Below are 14,844 nucleotides of genomic sequence, written 5' to 3' on the forward strand. Positions count from 1 at the left end.
AATGAGTGATTATATCCTTGACTTTGGTTTATAAATAAATTACAAATCCGTGTTAGTTGCAACATAATCCTACATCCTATTATTGTTCATAGAATACGTGTATTTATACACATGTATAAAAATACACCAATGTGACGTTCGGGTCATTGAATCATCAAATCGGACTTTTATTGACTTTGCTATTTGTTATAACAATACCCAACTTCAAAGGAAAAATGTTGACGTCAATGCTAAGAAAATAACCCGACGCCCAACTTCAACTCCTAACTGTACGCATTTATCCAAGAGGAATATTATATTTATACTAGCATTGTAATTACAAAATATTTCTTAAATATTCGGCATAGCGCCGTTGTTTTCCTCTATTTTATAATTCAAGATTGATAATGGTGTCAAGAAGATTTTAAATTCATTACTTACTCATAGCTTGCTAACCCTATACTCATATGGTACATGTACAGTATATATTTAACTCAACTTTGTGCATTGTCAGTAGCTTATTTACCTTACCAAAAGTTATGTGTAAGTTCAATATTTGACTAAAACGTGATTTATGTGCAGGATATACATGCTTTAATTTACCGATATAACATTTACATTATATAACTCCAAATGTCCTCTTATATAATGAACATAAATCATAATTACAAAAAAAAAAAAAAAAAAAAAAAATCAAATTAAAATGATTTAAAATAAAAACAACGATCACACCTGGATGGTTAAGATAATTTTATTCAGAACAACAGTGTTAATAATTATACATATATATTTGGAATAAATTAACAATAACATTTTGGCGATAATCACGAGTTTAACGTCAGACGAAATAATATAAAAATGGGATTCATAATGACAAAACCTAACATCTACAAACGATATGTACTACTTATTATGTAACACCCCCAAAAAGACGCATTCTAAAACCAATACACGAAAATATATATAATCTAATGTATATTGTATGATCTATGACTAGCATATCTACAATCTATATATATCTACCATGTTAGCGCCACTAAATACTAGTATATCGTATACGGTTTGCGCTTGCTATTCGGATCACCCTCGGTACTGTATAAATATTTAATTTTATTCCTAAGGCAAGGAGCGAAGCGATCCGATAGATAATAGTATAAAGTCATATGCCACATCTTATCTTTTTATAATGTATCAGTATTAACAATTTCCCTCAATATTTTCTTTTAAGCCAATAACACAACATACACTAGTATCAGTCTATATGTTTAGGTCCTAGAGCCCTCACGCCTATCAGGACGCATGTCAGAGAGGTTGCCGGGATATTTGGCGAAGATTTTTTGGAGTAGCTTTCAGCTGTTAAACAAAAACACCATTAAAATTAAAAATGAATTAATTTCTTTCTATTGAACAACATTAACAACCCCCAAACTCAGATTTTCCAGACCGCAAACATTCTTGAATGGATCGTTATATATTGCAATTGTCTCCCTTGTTAATCTTGCAGATGATCCGTTCTATGCCTGTGCACTGACTAATAATGGTCATCAGTGCATTTCATCTAATTTTTTCATCGGTTATTGACACTGGTACCAAAAATGCCCATTTGTAAGTCATGATATAAAAAATAGAAGTATGATCAAAATCCGTCCATGCCGGCGCCTAGGTGAACCTGTTCGCCTTCGGCGCGTTTAGGCTGCGGTTCTACGACCTCTTCCTCCATTTTACTGATGGTACTGCACGAGACGCTGGCGTCCCCAGTGTATCCCACGATTTCACCGTACTGTGACGTCTGCCTCTCCCGACTATTCCACACCCCGTAAGCAAAGTACAGGATCAACCCTGAAATTAACAACCAGACGGCCATGTTTCAGTACGATGTAGTCGCACTACTTTTCCATGCACACGTGTGCCCTTGAAAAAAAGTTATCAAGGAATACTTAGTTCATGTGTCTTTAACTAATTAACAATTTTTAATTGTCAATGAGTCCATTTCTAATCATGGACTCATTGACAATTAAAAATTGTTAATTAGTTAAAGACACATGTATTACAATTATGCAATTGACAGATGATTAAATGGATTAGTGAGAAAACGAGTGAATCAATCAAGGATTGAAAAAATTTCTCACTTTCATTATATATTCAGGATATGGTTAATGTTACATGCAAACAAAATCGATGTTAGAAACATCACATCTAGTATTTTTGTGCTTTAACAATCACTCTATTAAAAACATATGTGACAATAATATGTTTCATAATTTTTTCCCGTATCAATTTACAGGGCGACAAACTGTTTAACAAATTGTTACTAAAACTCAATTTTTACTGAAATTTCAACAGCTGACGTCGGCATATTAGGTCAATCTCACAGCCAAAGTCACGAAATCGATTTCTGTGGAAATTGGCGTTCATATCCGTAGCTCGTGACAGTACTTCATCATAGTTGAAGTTAATTTTTTAAACACCCAGGGATTGTCGTTTACCGAAGGTCGTGATTGCAATTTCACGAACTATTGCTACCGTAACCGTTCTTTACCCTGGGGGGTTTGCCTACATTTTCATTCCAATGCGAATTTTCCGTGTATTGAAATTGCACTTGGCTTTGCCAATCGCTATAGTTTAGCAAATGGAAAGCTGATAGTAATTTAACGCATACACATCTGAAGTTCTATATAATTTTTCGTTATTACCTAATAACACAGAGGGGTTTTTTTTTGTTACGAGAAGAATATAAAATGTCATATGCCTATGGTTTTTAAAAAATATTATCCATCATACACGTATAGTGTAGAACAAAATTTTTAAGTGATTTATCTCAATACATGCATGGACAAACTATGAGTATGATATCTGAGACATTTAGTTAATGGAATACTGGAATACTAAAATTCATGTATCATAGAAGGCCCGATTGAGTGTCCAACCTTTTTTTTCTGAAATATTTCAGCACTATAGAAATACAAGTATACGGTATTACAAACGATCTCAAAAACGGTACGTCTGAAAAATATCAAGGTCTGTGATTGCTTCATTTCGCGGCAATCACAGCAAGCATCTTTGCATGGAAATAAAATATCCATCTTCTCAATTACTGTGTCTTACCGAGAGCCAGCCAGATGGCTAACCGTATCCAAGTTAGATAGTTGAGTTTCATCATCAGAGTTATGTTACAGAAGATGCTGAGACAGGGGATGAGCGGTACAAAGGGAATCTGTAACCAGATAAAAAATACAGGGCCTGTATTATTCAAGGTTTCCGATCGTTTCCCACCGTTTGCGACGGAGAATTGAACAAAGAAATAAAAATGACAGCAACAAGACCTACGGACTTAGTCCCAGAATTATTTTGCTACAAAAATATTTGATGAATTTTCCGAATATTTCAATATGGTAGTTACTGTACATAGGTACTGCATTGATTTCCTAATGCCTATAACATAACTGAATTACATCATCGTTTTCAGTGTATTATTACACAATTTAATTTTTTTTGAAAACTGCCGATTTGATTGCTCTAGAAATAATCTCCTTATAGGTATGCGGTTTCGTCTATGTCTATAAATAGATCATTTCATTTTTGGACTATGCTATCTAAAACTCTAAAATCACATCAAATATGAAATCTGGTGCTTGTAGAAAACTTAACAAAGCAACTCATTTATTGAGATCAGTTATCACACGACCGCACTAAAAGTTTTCCTGTTAAATCATGTTAATAAGGAAATACACTTATTTTTCCCCCCAGTTTACAGAAAAACTCTATCATTGTTCACCCGTTTAACCAGACTTACCTGAAACGTGAGGAAGGCGTCGTTCTTTTCATGGGCTATCAGAGTCAAAAAGCAAAGGACGATTACTGCACCAAAGATGATCTCTAAACAAATAGCCCACCAAGCACCATCTGCCAAATATTGATACCCGGGCACCAAAACAGCACAAAAACAAATAATCGCCACCAACATAACCAAGATGGCCATAATGGTGGCATTTCCGGGATCAAAGGATTTTAAAAAAGGTAAATGTTTTAAGTGATCTTTCAGCCTGCCAAAATCGTCATGACTTTTTGATTTCTTTATGATTGAACTGCTTTCACCCAAACTGACGTCATCAGCAGCAGGTGCTTCTTCTTGAGGTTTTAGCTTAAACTGGCATTTATGGACCGGGGCGTATCGGAGTATGATCACCGATACAGCAACGATTGTGTACGCAAGAATGGTCCCAATGGACATAAATTCTACTAAGGTCTCTATTTCGAAGAGAAGAGCCATTAGAGCTGAGATGAATCCAAAGCAAAGAATCCCCCAAACCGGAGTCTGTGTTTTTGGATGAACGTAGGCAAAGATTTGGAACAACAGGCCATCAGAAGCCATGGAATAGACCGCTCTTGGTAAAGAAAAGGCTCCACCCAACAATGAAGTCGTAATTCCAAATAAAGTACCTAGGGCAACGACATATTTCGCCCATTCCGCGCCTTGTTGGGCGAATGCAAATGGAAATGCTGCAGTCGGATTAACGTCGGTGTAGGGGACCATTAAAGTTAAAACGCAGGTCACCAGTACATATAAAACGGTGACGATTCCTAAAGACAATATGGTTGCTATGGGAACGGACTTTTCGGGATTTTTGGCTTCTTCACTAGCAGTTGCCACGCCCTCAAATCCAATGTAGGCGTAGAAACACGTGGCGGCTCCCGCCCACGTTCCACCGAATCCGTACGGAAAGAATCCTCCGTGATCAGTCCAGTTTTTCACATCGGCAAAGTAAAACCCAAGAACAATTATAATGGCTATCACAATCAAATTGATGACTGTGAAAAAATTGTTGAAGTTCATAGCAAACTTAGCACCCGTAGCCACCACGAAGAAAACCATTAGAGTCGCTGCAAATGCAACAAAGTCCGGATAGTCCGATATCCATACATTATTATGACTCAGATATCCTATGTTTGTAAGCGTTGAGTTTTTAATTGCACCGTTAAATAAAGAGTCTAGACCGCCGCTCCATGCCCTAGCGACTGAGGATGCTCCTAGAAGATGTTCCAATAGGATGTTCCAGCCAATGATAAACCCCCATATCTCACCCAGCGTCACGTAGGTGTACGAGTAGGCGGATCCAGCCTTAGGTACACGCGCCCCAAACTCTGCGTAACACAGTGCAGCCAAAATTGCAGCAAACGCCGCGAACACGTATGACAGAATAGCTGACGGCCCGGCGAGATCTTTCACAACAGTTCCCGTTAGAACGTAGATTCCAGCCCCTATCATGTGCCCGATACCGAGGAGGGTCAGGTCCAGGGTGCTGAGGCATCGTTTGAGGGGGGTCTCGTGGAAGTCCTCCGTGACGGTTTTCTTCCGATTTAAGGTCACCCACACGTCACTGAGTTTGGAAGACATTCCCATGTTGTCAATTCTGAAGCAAACATTTCCAATTATCGGGGAGAAAAGAAATGCATACATGCAATATTACTAAAACCGATTTGGTTTGACTTTTCCGATCGCGTCGCGTTCAACTTTTTCAGCTACGTCATACATAAACAATACCCGCACCTTAACCACAGTTTTTTTATTGGTGGATTCAGCTTACCGCTGATTGGCTGCTGGTTAACTAAGACTAAATTATGCACGGACAGAACAACAACATATCAGAGAATGAAAAATTCACATGGGTACTCGTGACTGTCGAAATTGGGCTATTTTTCGAAAGTGTACACTTGTGATAAAACAATACATACGATTACATAACATATATATATATAGCTGTAGCTCTGTGTATAAATTTTGGGTTAGAAAATATAAAGCTACAGTGCATACAATACTTACATGTACAAAAAAACTTTACGGCAATTTGCCGCGTATAAAAATAACACTATTTTTTAAAAATATTTACATCATACCATACCACATTTTGTGCAAATAATCCATTTAAATAATTCTTCATTTATTTACTACTGTTAATAATTGTAGCTTTACCCGCCCCAAACTTTCTCCTATTAAACAACCTTTAACCGTACTCGGAAAGCGGATCAAGAACTGTATTTTTTATCTATGTAAACAAACCAGTGTTCATGTATGGAGCGGGTGATCGGGGGTTCAGAGACAGGTAAAATAAAGAAATCTGCAGTAAATGGTTTGTGGATATTTTAGTATATATATTTACACCGAAAGTGATAGGGCAACAGAAGAGAAACGAATCGGACACTTGCCTAATGAAGACGCACATGTACAAACCCCTTGCACTCTCCACTCTCCGTCTCGTTCTTTCACACCATCGTTCAATACTTTTATTGACTGTCGATTGCCGATCGAAAGGTGTAGAAATCGAGGAATTCATACCTATCACTTTGACTGGCAAGTTAGTAGGTAATACATGTGCATAATACATTTACGGTTTTTACATGAAATGAACGCTTAGCACATGCAACTTTTAAATATTATAATTTTTATAACGCCGTACTCTGGACCGTAGCTTGAGGCTATGATTTAACGCCCGTTTACAGAGAGAGAGAGAGAGAGAGAGAGAGAGAGAGAGAGTTTAGCACAGAATTTAAACATACGGGATAGTCGATTTTGAATGAATAATATTGGGGGGAAATAAACTTCTGAGAAATCCTTCAGCTCTGGCATTGCATAAGCGTATACTGATAACTCGGCCTAAAAATAGGAGTTAACCAATCATATAGTTTTCACACCGGCGGCGTGTATAATTTATGCATGACGTAGCTGACAGAAATGATCGTGACGCTATAGGAAAAGTCAAACCAAATCGGTTTTGATAATAATATGTTCTATCGAATACGAACCAATGTACAAGTTTTTATTCGAAAGTTAACAATACACATTTATTACAATGACTATAATTCATAGCATGATAATGATAAAATATTGATGTTTATTCCCGTTATCTAGTACCATATGTTACTATTTTAGTTTCGTCTCCATTAATTTATCTATTAGGTGGAGTTTACTGTGGAATCGTAGGATTAAAATGATAAAAAATAGTTTGAAAATTTACACATGTATACTATTACAAAGTATAATGGAAATGTTCTATAAACACCCTCAAACTGACCATATGTTGCCTCTATAGCTTTATCTTTCTACAACCCAACATTTCAAGATGAAAGCAATGTACAAATAAATAATAACTAAACTTACTTCATTATAAACTTACTTACAGGGTATAAGAGATGATAAATTTTAAGCGTATTTCTCCATCTCTCATTCATTCATCCATCCATCTGTCCGTCATCCGTTGATCCACACGATCCATGGCAGCGATTTTTTTCTTCTATAAATTATGCTGAGTACCAGAAATCAATAAGCCTGTATAAAAGAAGCCAGATACTACCTCCATCAGAATAAAGTATTGATTCAAATCGCACACCAAGGTATAATCACTCTCAGAACGGAATCTCGCGAGACTTGCAAATGGTTTAGCAGAAAATGAGATTTAATGTGACTTTATGTGACGACTTTAAATACATGTATCAATGATAATGAATAATTGATTTTTGTAAAAAAAAAAAAAAATGTTTAAGAATAAATTTAGAAAATTGTGAAAATAGTTATATTGCATGAGACATCAATAATATAATAATATTATTAATGAAATATGTTTGAAAATAAAAATACGGTATGAAAAATGTTAACATGGAATATTTAAAAAAAATATCTTTCGACTAAATATGGCCGGTACTTGAAAAATTTTAAAACAAAATTTTGCAATGATATAACATATAAACAGCCCTTTCACGAACAAGAAAAGATAGTTTATTCTGAGTTAGAATAGTGTTCTATCTGAATGAGTTAGAATAGCACAATGAATGCTTTAATACATCCCTAACCACAGACATAATATACAAATTTTAAGGCTGTGTGTTAAACGCGGTGTTACACATGTATAATAGCCTACCAGAAAGTGTTCCCTTGTAAATCAATTGTACAAACTATACAGTGTGGGAAGTTACGCGACATGTTGCAGTATTATTCAATAAAAACGCGTTAGTGCACGTACTTTTACATGTACGCCGATTTATATGTGAACAGGATAACCTTATAAAAGAGAATTATGCCTCCTACACATATTACCTTCTTTATGAACTCATAATATATGCCTATTAACTTTGTAGGTAAGAGAGAGAGAGAGAGAGAGAGAGAGAGAGAGAGAGAGAGAGAGAGAGAGAGAGAGAGCATACCGACAAGAGTAATATCCTAATACTTCCATATCGTTGTGTCATTTGTACATTTGTTTGAATAGATAAAATATTCCGAAGAAACCGAGCGTTGGGTCAGGGTCAGATCAGCAGAAGATCGCATGACTTTTATAACTCAGGGACACGAAAAAAAGTCTGCGAATCAAAATAAAAATTGAAAAAATCCCTCCAAATATTGACAGATAAACGCAATTCTTTGCTAGCTTGATGGAGAAATTCTCACCAGCGACATGGTTTGCCACGTCCGATGACAACGTGGAAATGTTTTTATTCCAGTCTGGTTCTCAGTCAGCCAAATCCAAATCGAGTTCATTGATGCATGAAAAACGAGTCTACAGTGTCAAATTTTCTGACGAAGGCAGGGTATTTAAAAATACTGACGAAGAAAACAAAAATCAATGCGAGTATACTTGAGACGATAAATCCATCTTCCAGCTACACATCATAATAAAATACTGCATATCCGGATCAGACAAGGATGTATAGACACCGCGAGGACTTTTATAAATAGACCAATCTTCGTTCCCTGTTTAAGCTGGTTAATCTACTGTGTATAGGTAATGTATTTATCATCTCAAATATATTTTTCTTTACGATTAAATGACTGTATAAAAGGGCATTATGAAAGAGGGAGGGAAAGAAGAGAAAACTCTATATGTAATTTATCAAAGCATGGTATTTAAAGGGACTTAGACACGATTTTGGATCAAAATTTTATTTTTTAATTTTTATGTATAAATGCGCATTTTGAACGATTGATCAAAATTAGAATGTTAAAAGTCAAGTTATAAGAGAGATACAGAGGTAAGAATTCATGGTTATGTAAACAAAGCTCGAGTCGCATTTTTTTTTTATAAATATAATTAAATAATTGAAAGTGTAGAATTACATTTTCTTTGACAAAATGACTCGTGGCAAACAAAGTAAACTGATTCAATGTGTTCATAAATAATATTATCAACAGAAGAAAGTAACATTTATTTGAAACTGATACCAATAAACCACATATATAACAGGCACGTAGCATCGTTTTTGAAAGGCGGGCAGACCAATCCCAAAAATATTGACCAAAAAAAAAAAAGAAGAAGGGGAAAACACGCTTCTTTCCAAAATCCTGAACATCCCAATCCGGGGGGGGGGGGGGGGCCTGTCCTTTTAACTTCAATTTCACTGTTTATTTCTATATTTTCTATTCAATTTTTTACATGGTCCAAGAAAAGTCGGGGGGGGGGGGGAACTCCACGTTAATTTTATTTTAATTTATTTTAATAAAAATGTCTGCTGCGTAAAAAAGCCCCCCCCCCCCTCATGCTACGTGCCTGTGTAATCAATAAAAAGGCTCGAACTTTGTTTACTAAACAAAGAATGTCAAACTCTGTATCTTGCTTATAACTCAATAGTTGACTTTTACATTTTGACAATACATTTAGAATTCCCATATTAATTATTCCAAACATTGAACATAAATTTAAAATTTTGAGCTCAAATTGTGTTAAAGTCCCTTAAAAGTGAAACGAAAAAATGCCACATACTCCATTTGTTTTCATGTTTTCTATATATCTTAAAGAAAAATCTTTATTAAGTATACTTTTACATATCTAATTCTGATAGGTTCTTTTGAATTCGTTTAAACCAATAACTTGAATACAACTCTATTTAAGAAATGAATTCAATATTTATTTGTTTTATACGATATAAAAAGGTTTGGGGCAGTTTACGCTTTATAAACCGCGAAGCGGTTAATAAAAAAGCGTAAACTGTTTCAAACCATTTTATATCGTATAAAACTAATAAATATTGATTTCATTGCTTATAATTTAATTTTTTACTCTTCATTATAGATAAAAACGGTCATTTAACCTTTAAAATGACGTAAAATTGTACAAAATTCAAACGTAACGTCGGGCGTATTGATACATTTTTGACGTTAGTCTTACTATGACGTAGGCAACATTCTTTATACGATATAAAACAATTTTTTAACCAATCAGAAAGCGCGTTACAACCAGAATTAAATTATTCCAAGATAAAAAAAAAAAGTTGCATTTTTTCTTCACGTTTTTAATTATTATGAATTTCGATTTGGAAACAAAAATCAAATTATTTTAATCAAAATATTTTATAAGAATTTAGAAGTTACTAGATATAATTCATCCATTGAATGGCATGGTGTCTTAAATAAAGAAATATTATATGACTCCAAAATTTTAGTGAGATTCGAAGGACCCTTGACAGTCAGATTTCTGCACGGACTGTCTTATAACAGTAAATAAAAAATGTGTTTCGAATTAAACATATCAAACCAGTTTGGGTTTATAAAGATTTGCTTGAAACCATTTCATTAGACGATATATCGAATGGTCGTTTTGTTTTAAGTAAGGCAATAGAAAAAGGCGAAAGAAAGATATTTCCAGAAAGAAATTTCCGAAAAATGAGAAGTGATGGAAAAATATTTAAAGATGGAAAAATCAATGTCTGTACATGACACAATTCCTTTGAGCGTTTCTCTATGACAAAGAAGTCTTAATGTTGCAGTGACAGTCGTCCAGGGCGAAATGATACCAAAAAGCAGTTAGAAACGTAGGAATAAAAATATGACATTGTCATGATGTAAATAGTTTATACTTGGCGGGCATGAACACAACAATTACATGTACAATGTAAGTGTAAATTTTGTATTTATAATTCCCCAGTAACTTAACATGATCAAAATGACAACATTTTGTAATTATTGGCCTACGAAATTACTGGTATGATATTTTAGTATACATGAAGCTCCAAAGAATCTAGAAATTCAATACACCAGTACAAACAGTTACCAAGATTTCCAACTGCCATCATAATCAAAATGTATTAAAAGTTTAAAATGTATCACAAAATGCAGAGATAAAAGTTCAGAACTTCGGACACATAATAGAAAAAATTAACGATAGATCCTGTGAAAATGCTTGGAAGCTTTCCAATCTAAGCTTCCATGGGACTATAGTGAAACATCGTTAATGCATCAAGCCAACGGTCAAACTCTGTCTATACTTGGTGATCGATACTGAATGTTAACTCCCTGTATACCACGTACACAATTAATGTCAACGAGGTCACCTTATCTTAATTAACTTGTTAACCATAGGAAACATATTTCATTTTAATTGTTGATATATACTAGCGGAAAAAAGAAACTGTGCATTATAAAATTTAGTATAATTTTTCTATATCTATTGTTTGTATTTATAAAATTTAAACAATCGATAATGGTAATGTTTTTGACAATATCGGATGGTAACCGCCCGGGTTCACGGACTTTTTCATAGTTGTGTATTGAAGAATTTGTACGCACGAGTTTTACGGGCCAGTACTGTTTGGAATAAGAACTGTAAAGGATTTGTTTAAACTTTTTTTGTTAAGGAAATCACTTTAGTTTCAACAAAATTTACCCCTATGTCATGCCACGACTCAACGAAAACAAACGTAATCGTGCTGTTGGGATGCTGCAAGCTAGAATGGCACAAAATACTGTAGCAAGACACTTTGGAGTTCATCGGAACACCATCCAGTCATTGTGACATATTTAAAGTACAAGTTAATTACATAATCACTGTCAACCAAATGTTTTATTATATGGTAAAATGTACTGTTATGTAAAACATATTATTGAAGTGGCTGCCAAAATCGGCCAGAAACCCAGACCAAACGAAAACATCCTTCAAGGAAATTAAGTGTTCGACATTTACAGTGACCATTTGAAGTCATATTTCATGTCATTTTGAAAAGATGGCATCGGACAAGGAGCCAAATCCGAAGATGGCCTGGGAATCTCAGGACCTCCCGAGTGCATTTAAGTCATTCAAAGCTCACTGTGAATTTATGTTTGGTGGACCTCTCAAAGGGAAATCGGAGGAACAACAGTGCAATTACCTGATGTTATGGGTAGGTGAAAAGGGCAGAAACATTTATTCGACTTGGAATCTGCAGGGTGATGACAAGAAAACTTTAAAAGTTTATTTTGACCGTTTTGAACAATATTGCAAGCCTAAATCTAATGTGATATATGCACGTTACAAGTTCAAGTGTCGCACTCAAGATGAAGAAGAAACTTTTGAACAGTTTTATACCGATTTGAAAGTGTTGTTCAATGACTGTGGTTATAATCCTGATATTGAGGATGAGATGTTGAGAGATCACATTGTGTTTGGTGTGAAATCAAAGAAAGTTCGTGAAAAACTCATTAGTGAAGGATCAGAGCTGACCCTACAGAAATGTACAGACATTGTAAGAACATTTGAGCTGTCACAGAAGCAATTGAAATCTATGAATTCATCAGGGGAAGACCCTAATGTGAATGTCATTGTAAAGAAGAAGCCACAAGCAGTCAAACCTCGCGCATTCAAGGCAAAACAGAAGAAGTGTTCCCGATGTGGATACGAACATTTCTATAAAGATAGATGTCCTGCTATTGGTCAGTTGTGTAATTTGTGTCAGAAGCCTGACCATTTCGCAAGTATGTGCAAAACTAAAACACAGTCATACTCCCACAAGCATGTTAAAACCAAAGAATATCATAAACAGAAGAAGAAAGTGAATATGGTACAAGAAATATCATCAGATACAGACAGTGAAAGTGACGAAGAAAGTGATACATCTGCTGAAATATTTATGGGCATGATACATGAAGTTAACTCTGTAAATCCAGAATCAGACTGGACAGTAAACTGTAAAGTGAATGACCATAGTGTAACAATGCATGTGGACACTGGAGCCAAATGTAATGTCGTTAGCCGGAATGTTCTACAGCGCCTGAAATTCAGTGAAACAATACAGAGATCAGAAGCCGTATTGAAAAGTTTCAGTGGACATACCATGAAATCCACAGGATTAGTAGTACTTCCATGCATATTTCACCATGAAACATTCAACATTCCATTTGAAGTTGTAGACATCAAAACTCCAACAATACTTGGATCAGAGACAAGTCAACAGATAGGACTAGTTCAGAAGATGTTTAGTGTGGCACAATTTGGAACACAGGCCTCACAAAACCTTACCGAACAGTTGATACGCAAGAACTATTCAGATTTATTCATTGGTGTTGGTCGTTTACCTGGCAAACACAAGATACACTTGAAGGAGGATGTGCAACCAGTCGTCCATCCACCGAGACGTATCTCAGTAGCACTTCGTCAAAAGGTGAAGGACAAACTTAGAACCATGGAGAAAGACGGAATCATTATTCGGCAGATAGAGCCAACTGAGTGGGTCAACAGTCTTGTTACAGTCATAAAACCCAATGGTTCAGTGAGACTTTGCCTTGATCCTAGAGATCTCAACAAAGCCATAAGAAGACCCCATTATCCTATGCTTACCATTGAGGAAATTGTCACTCGCATGCCAAATGCCAAGTACTTCTCCAAGTTGGATGCAACTTCCGGTTTTTGGCAGATTCAGCTGGACGAGGACAGTTCCAAACTTTGTACATTTAACTCACCACTTGGAAGATTCAGATTCTTAAGGATGCCATTTGGTCTAAACTGTGCATCGGAAATATACCAAAGTGTGATGTCACGAATGGTGGAAGACATTGACGGTGCTGAAGTCATCGTTGACGATATTCTTGTGTGGGGTGAAACTCTAAAAGAACATGACGAAAGATTAAAGAAAGTCTTAGAACGAGCAAAAGACTATAATTTGAAATTGAGTTCCGAAAAATGTGAATTCCGCAGAAAGGAAGTGACCTATGTTGGACATGTTCTCAGTAGTGAGGGACTCAAGGCAGATCCAGAGAAGATCCGGGCCGTGACAGAAATGACACCGCCAACTAACAAAAAGGACCTAAGGAAATTCATGGGATTCATTCAGTATCTTGCAAAATTTCTTCCAAACTTGTCTCAGGAATCGGCACCCTTAAGACAATTACTCTCTAAGGATGTTGCATGGCATTGGGATGGAAACAAGCAGAAAAGTTTCCAGAAACTGAAGGAGATGGTAACCAATACTCCAGTTTTGACATATTTTGATCCTGAAAAACCAGTCTTACTTACCGTGGACAGCAGCTCAACAGGTCTTGGAGCAGCAATAATTCAAGATGGTAAACCAATTGCATTTGGATCCAGAGCTTTGACTACAACACAGCAGAAGTACTCACAGTTGGAAAAGGAGACCCTAGCTATAGTTTATGGCTGTCAGAAATTTCACCAGTATGTCTATGGAAGACGAATTCAAGTTGAAACTGACCACAAACCTCTTCAGTCTATCTTCCGTAAACCATTACATGACATTCCAGCCCGACTGCAGAAAATGGTTCTTACATTACAATGTTATGACTTGGATGTAACATACAAACCTGGGAATACTCTTGTTGTAGCTGATCATCTATCCAGAAATTACTTGAAGGAGACAATAGAGAAGTTAGTTGATGAATTCTCCGTCAATGCTTTGTCGTACTTACCCCTATCACCTGGAAAGTATGCAGAATTACAAAAATCAGCTTCCGCAGATCTTGAAATGATTCTACTCAGTAAAGCTATTCTAGAAGGATGGCCAGAGAGTCGCGATCAACTTCCCGTGGAAATACGCACCTACTGGAATTACAGAGATGAACTTGCATGCATAGATGGCTTGATCTACAAAGGTCTTAGACTAGTGATACCACAAACCTGT

General features: G+C 35.8%; 1 protein-coding gene across 4 annotated transcripts; it reads right to left on the minus strand.

Moving 5' to 3' along the window:
- Positions 1–1,500: 1,500 nt before the first annotated feature.
- Positions 1,501–8,638, minus strand: LOC105344711 (cationic amino acid transporter 4). 4 transcript variants are annotated; one of them, XM_011452552.4, is made up of 5 exons: positions 8,417–8,638; positions 7,156–7,303; positions 3,773–5,390; positions 3,085–3,193; positions 1,501–1,818 (listed from the first exon to the last, which is right to left on the minus strand). In XM_011452552.4, the coding sequence occupies exons 2-5, from the start codon at positions 7,200–7,202 to the stop codon at positions 1,616–1,618; spliced, it is 1,977 nt and encodes a 658-aa protein (XP_011450854.2). In that variant the 5' UTR covers positions 7,203–7,303; positions 8,417–8,638; the 3' UTR covers positions 1,501–1,615. The 4 variants fall into 4 exon arrangements, with proteins under 4 accessions (XP_011450854.2, XP_011450853.2, XP_034337068.1 ...); XM_011452551.4 differs by having other exon boundaries at positions 8,176–8,638; XM_034481177.2 differs by lacking the exon at positions 8,417–8,638 and having other exon boundaries at positions 7,152–7,299.
- Positions 8,639–14,844: the final 6,206 nt, after the last annotated feature.

This window comes from Magallana gigas, chromosome 3 (assembly GCF_963853765.1).
Source record: "Magallana gigas chromosome 3, xbMagGiga1.1, whole genome shotgun sequence".
NCBI classification, from domain to species: domain Eukaryota; kingdom Metazoa; phylum Mollusca; class Bivalvia; order Ostreida; family Ostreidae; genus Magallana; species Magallana gigas.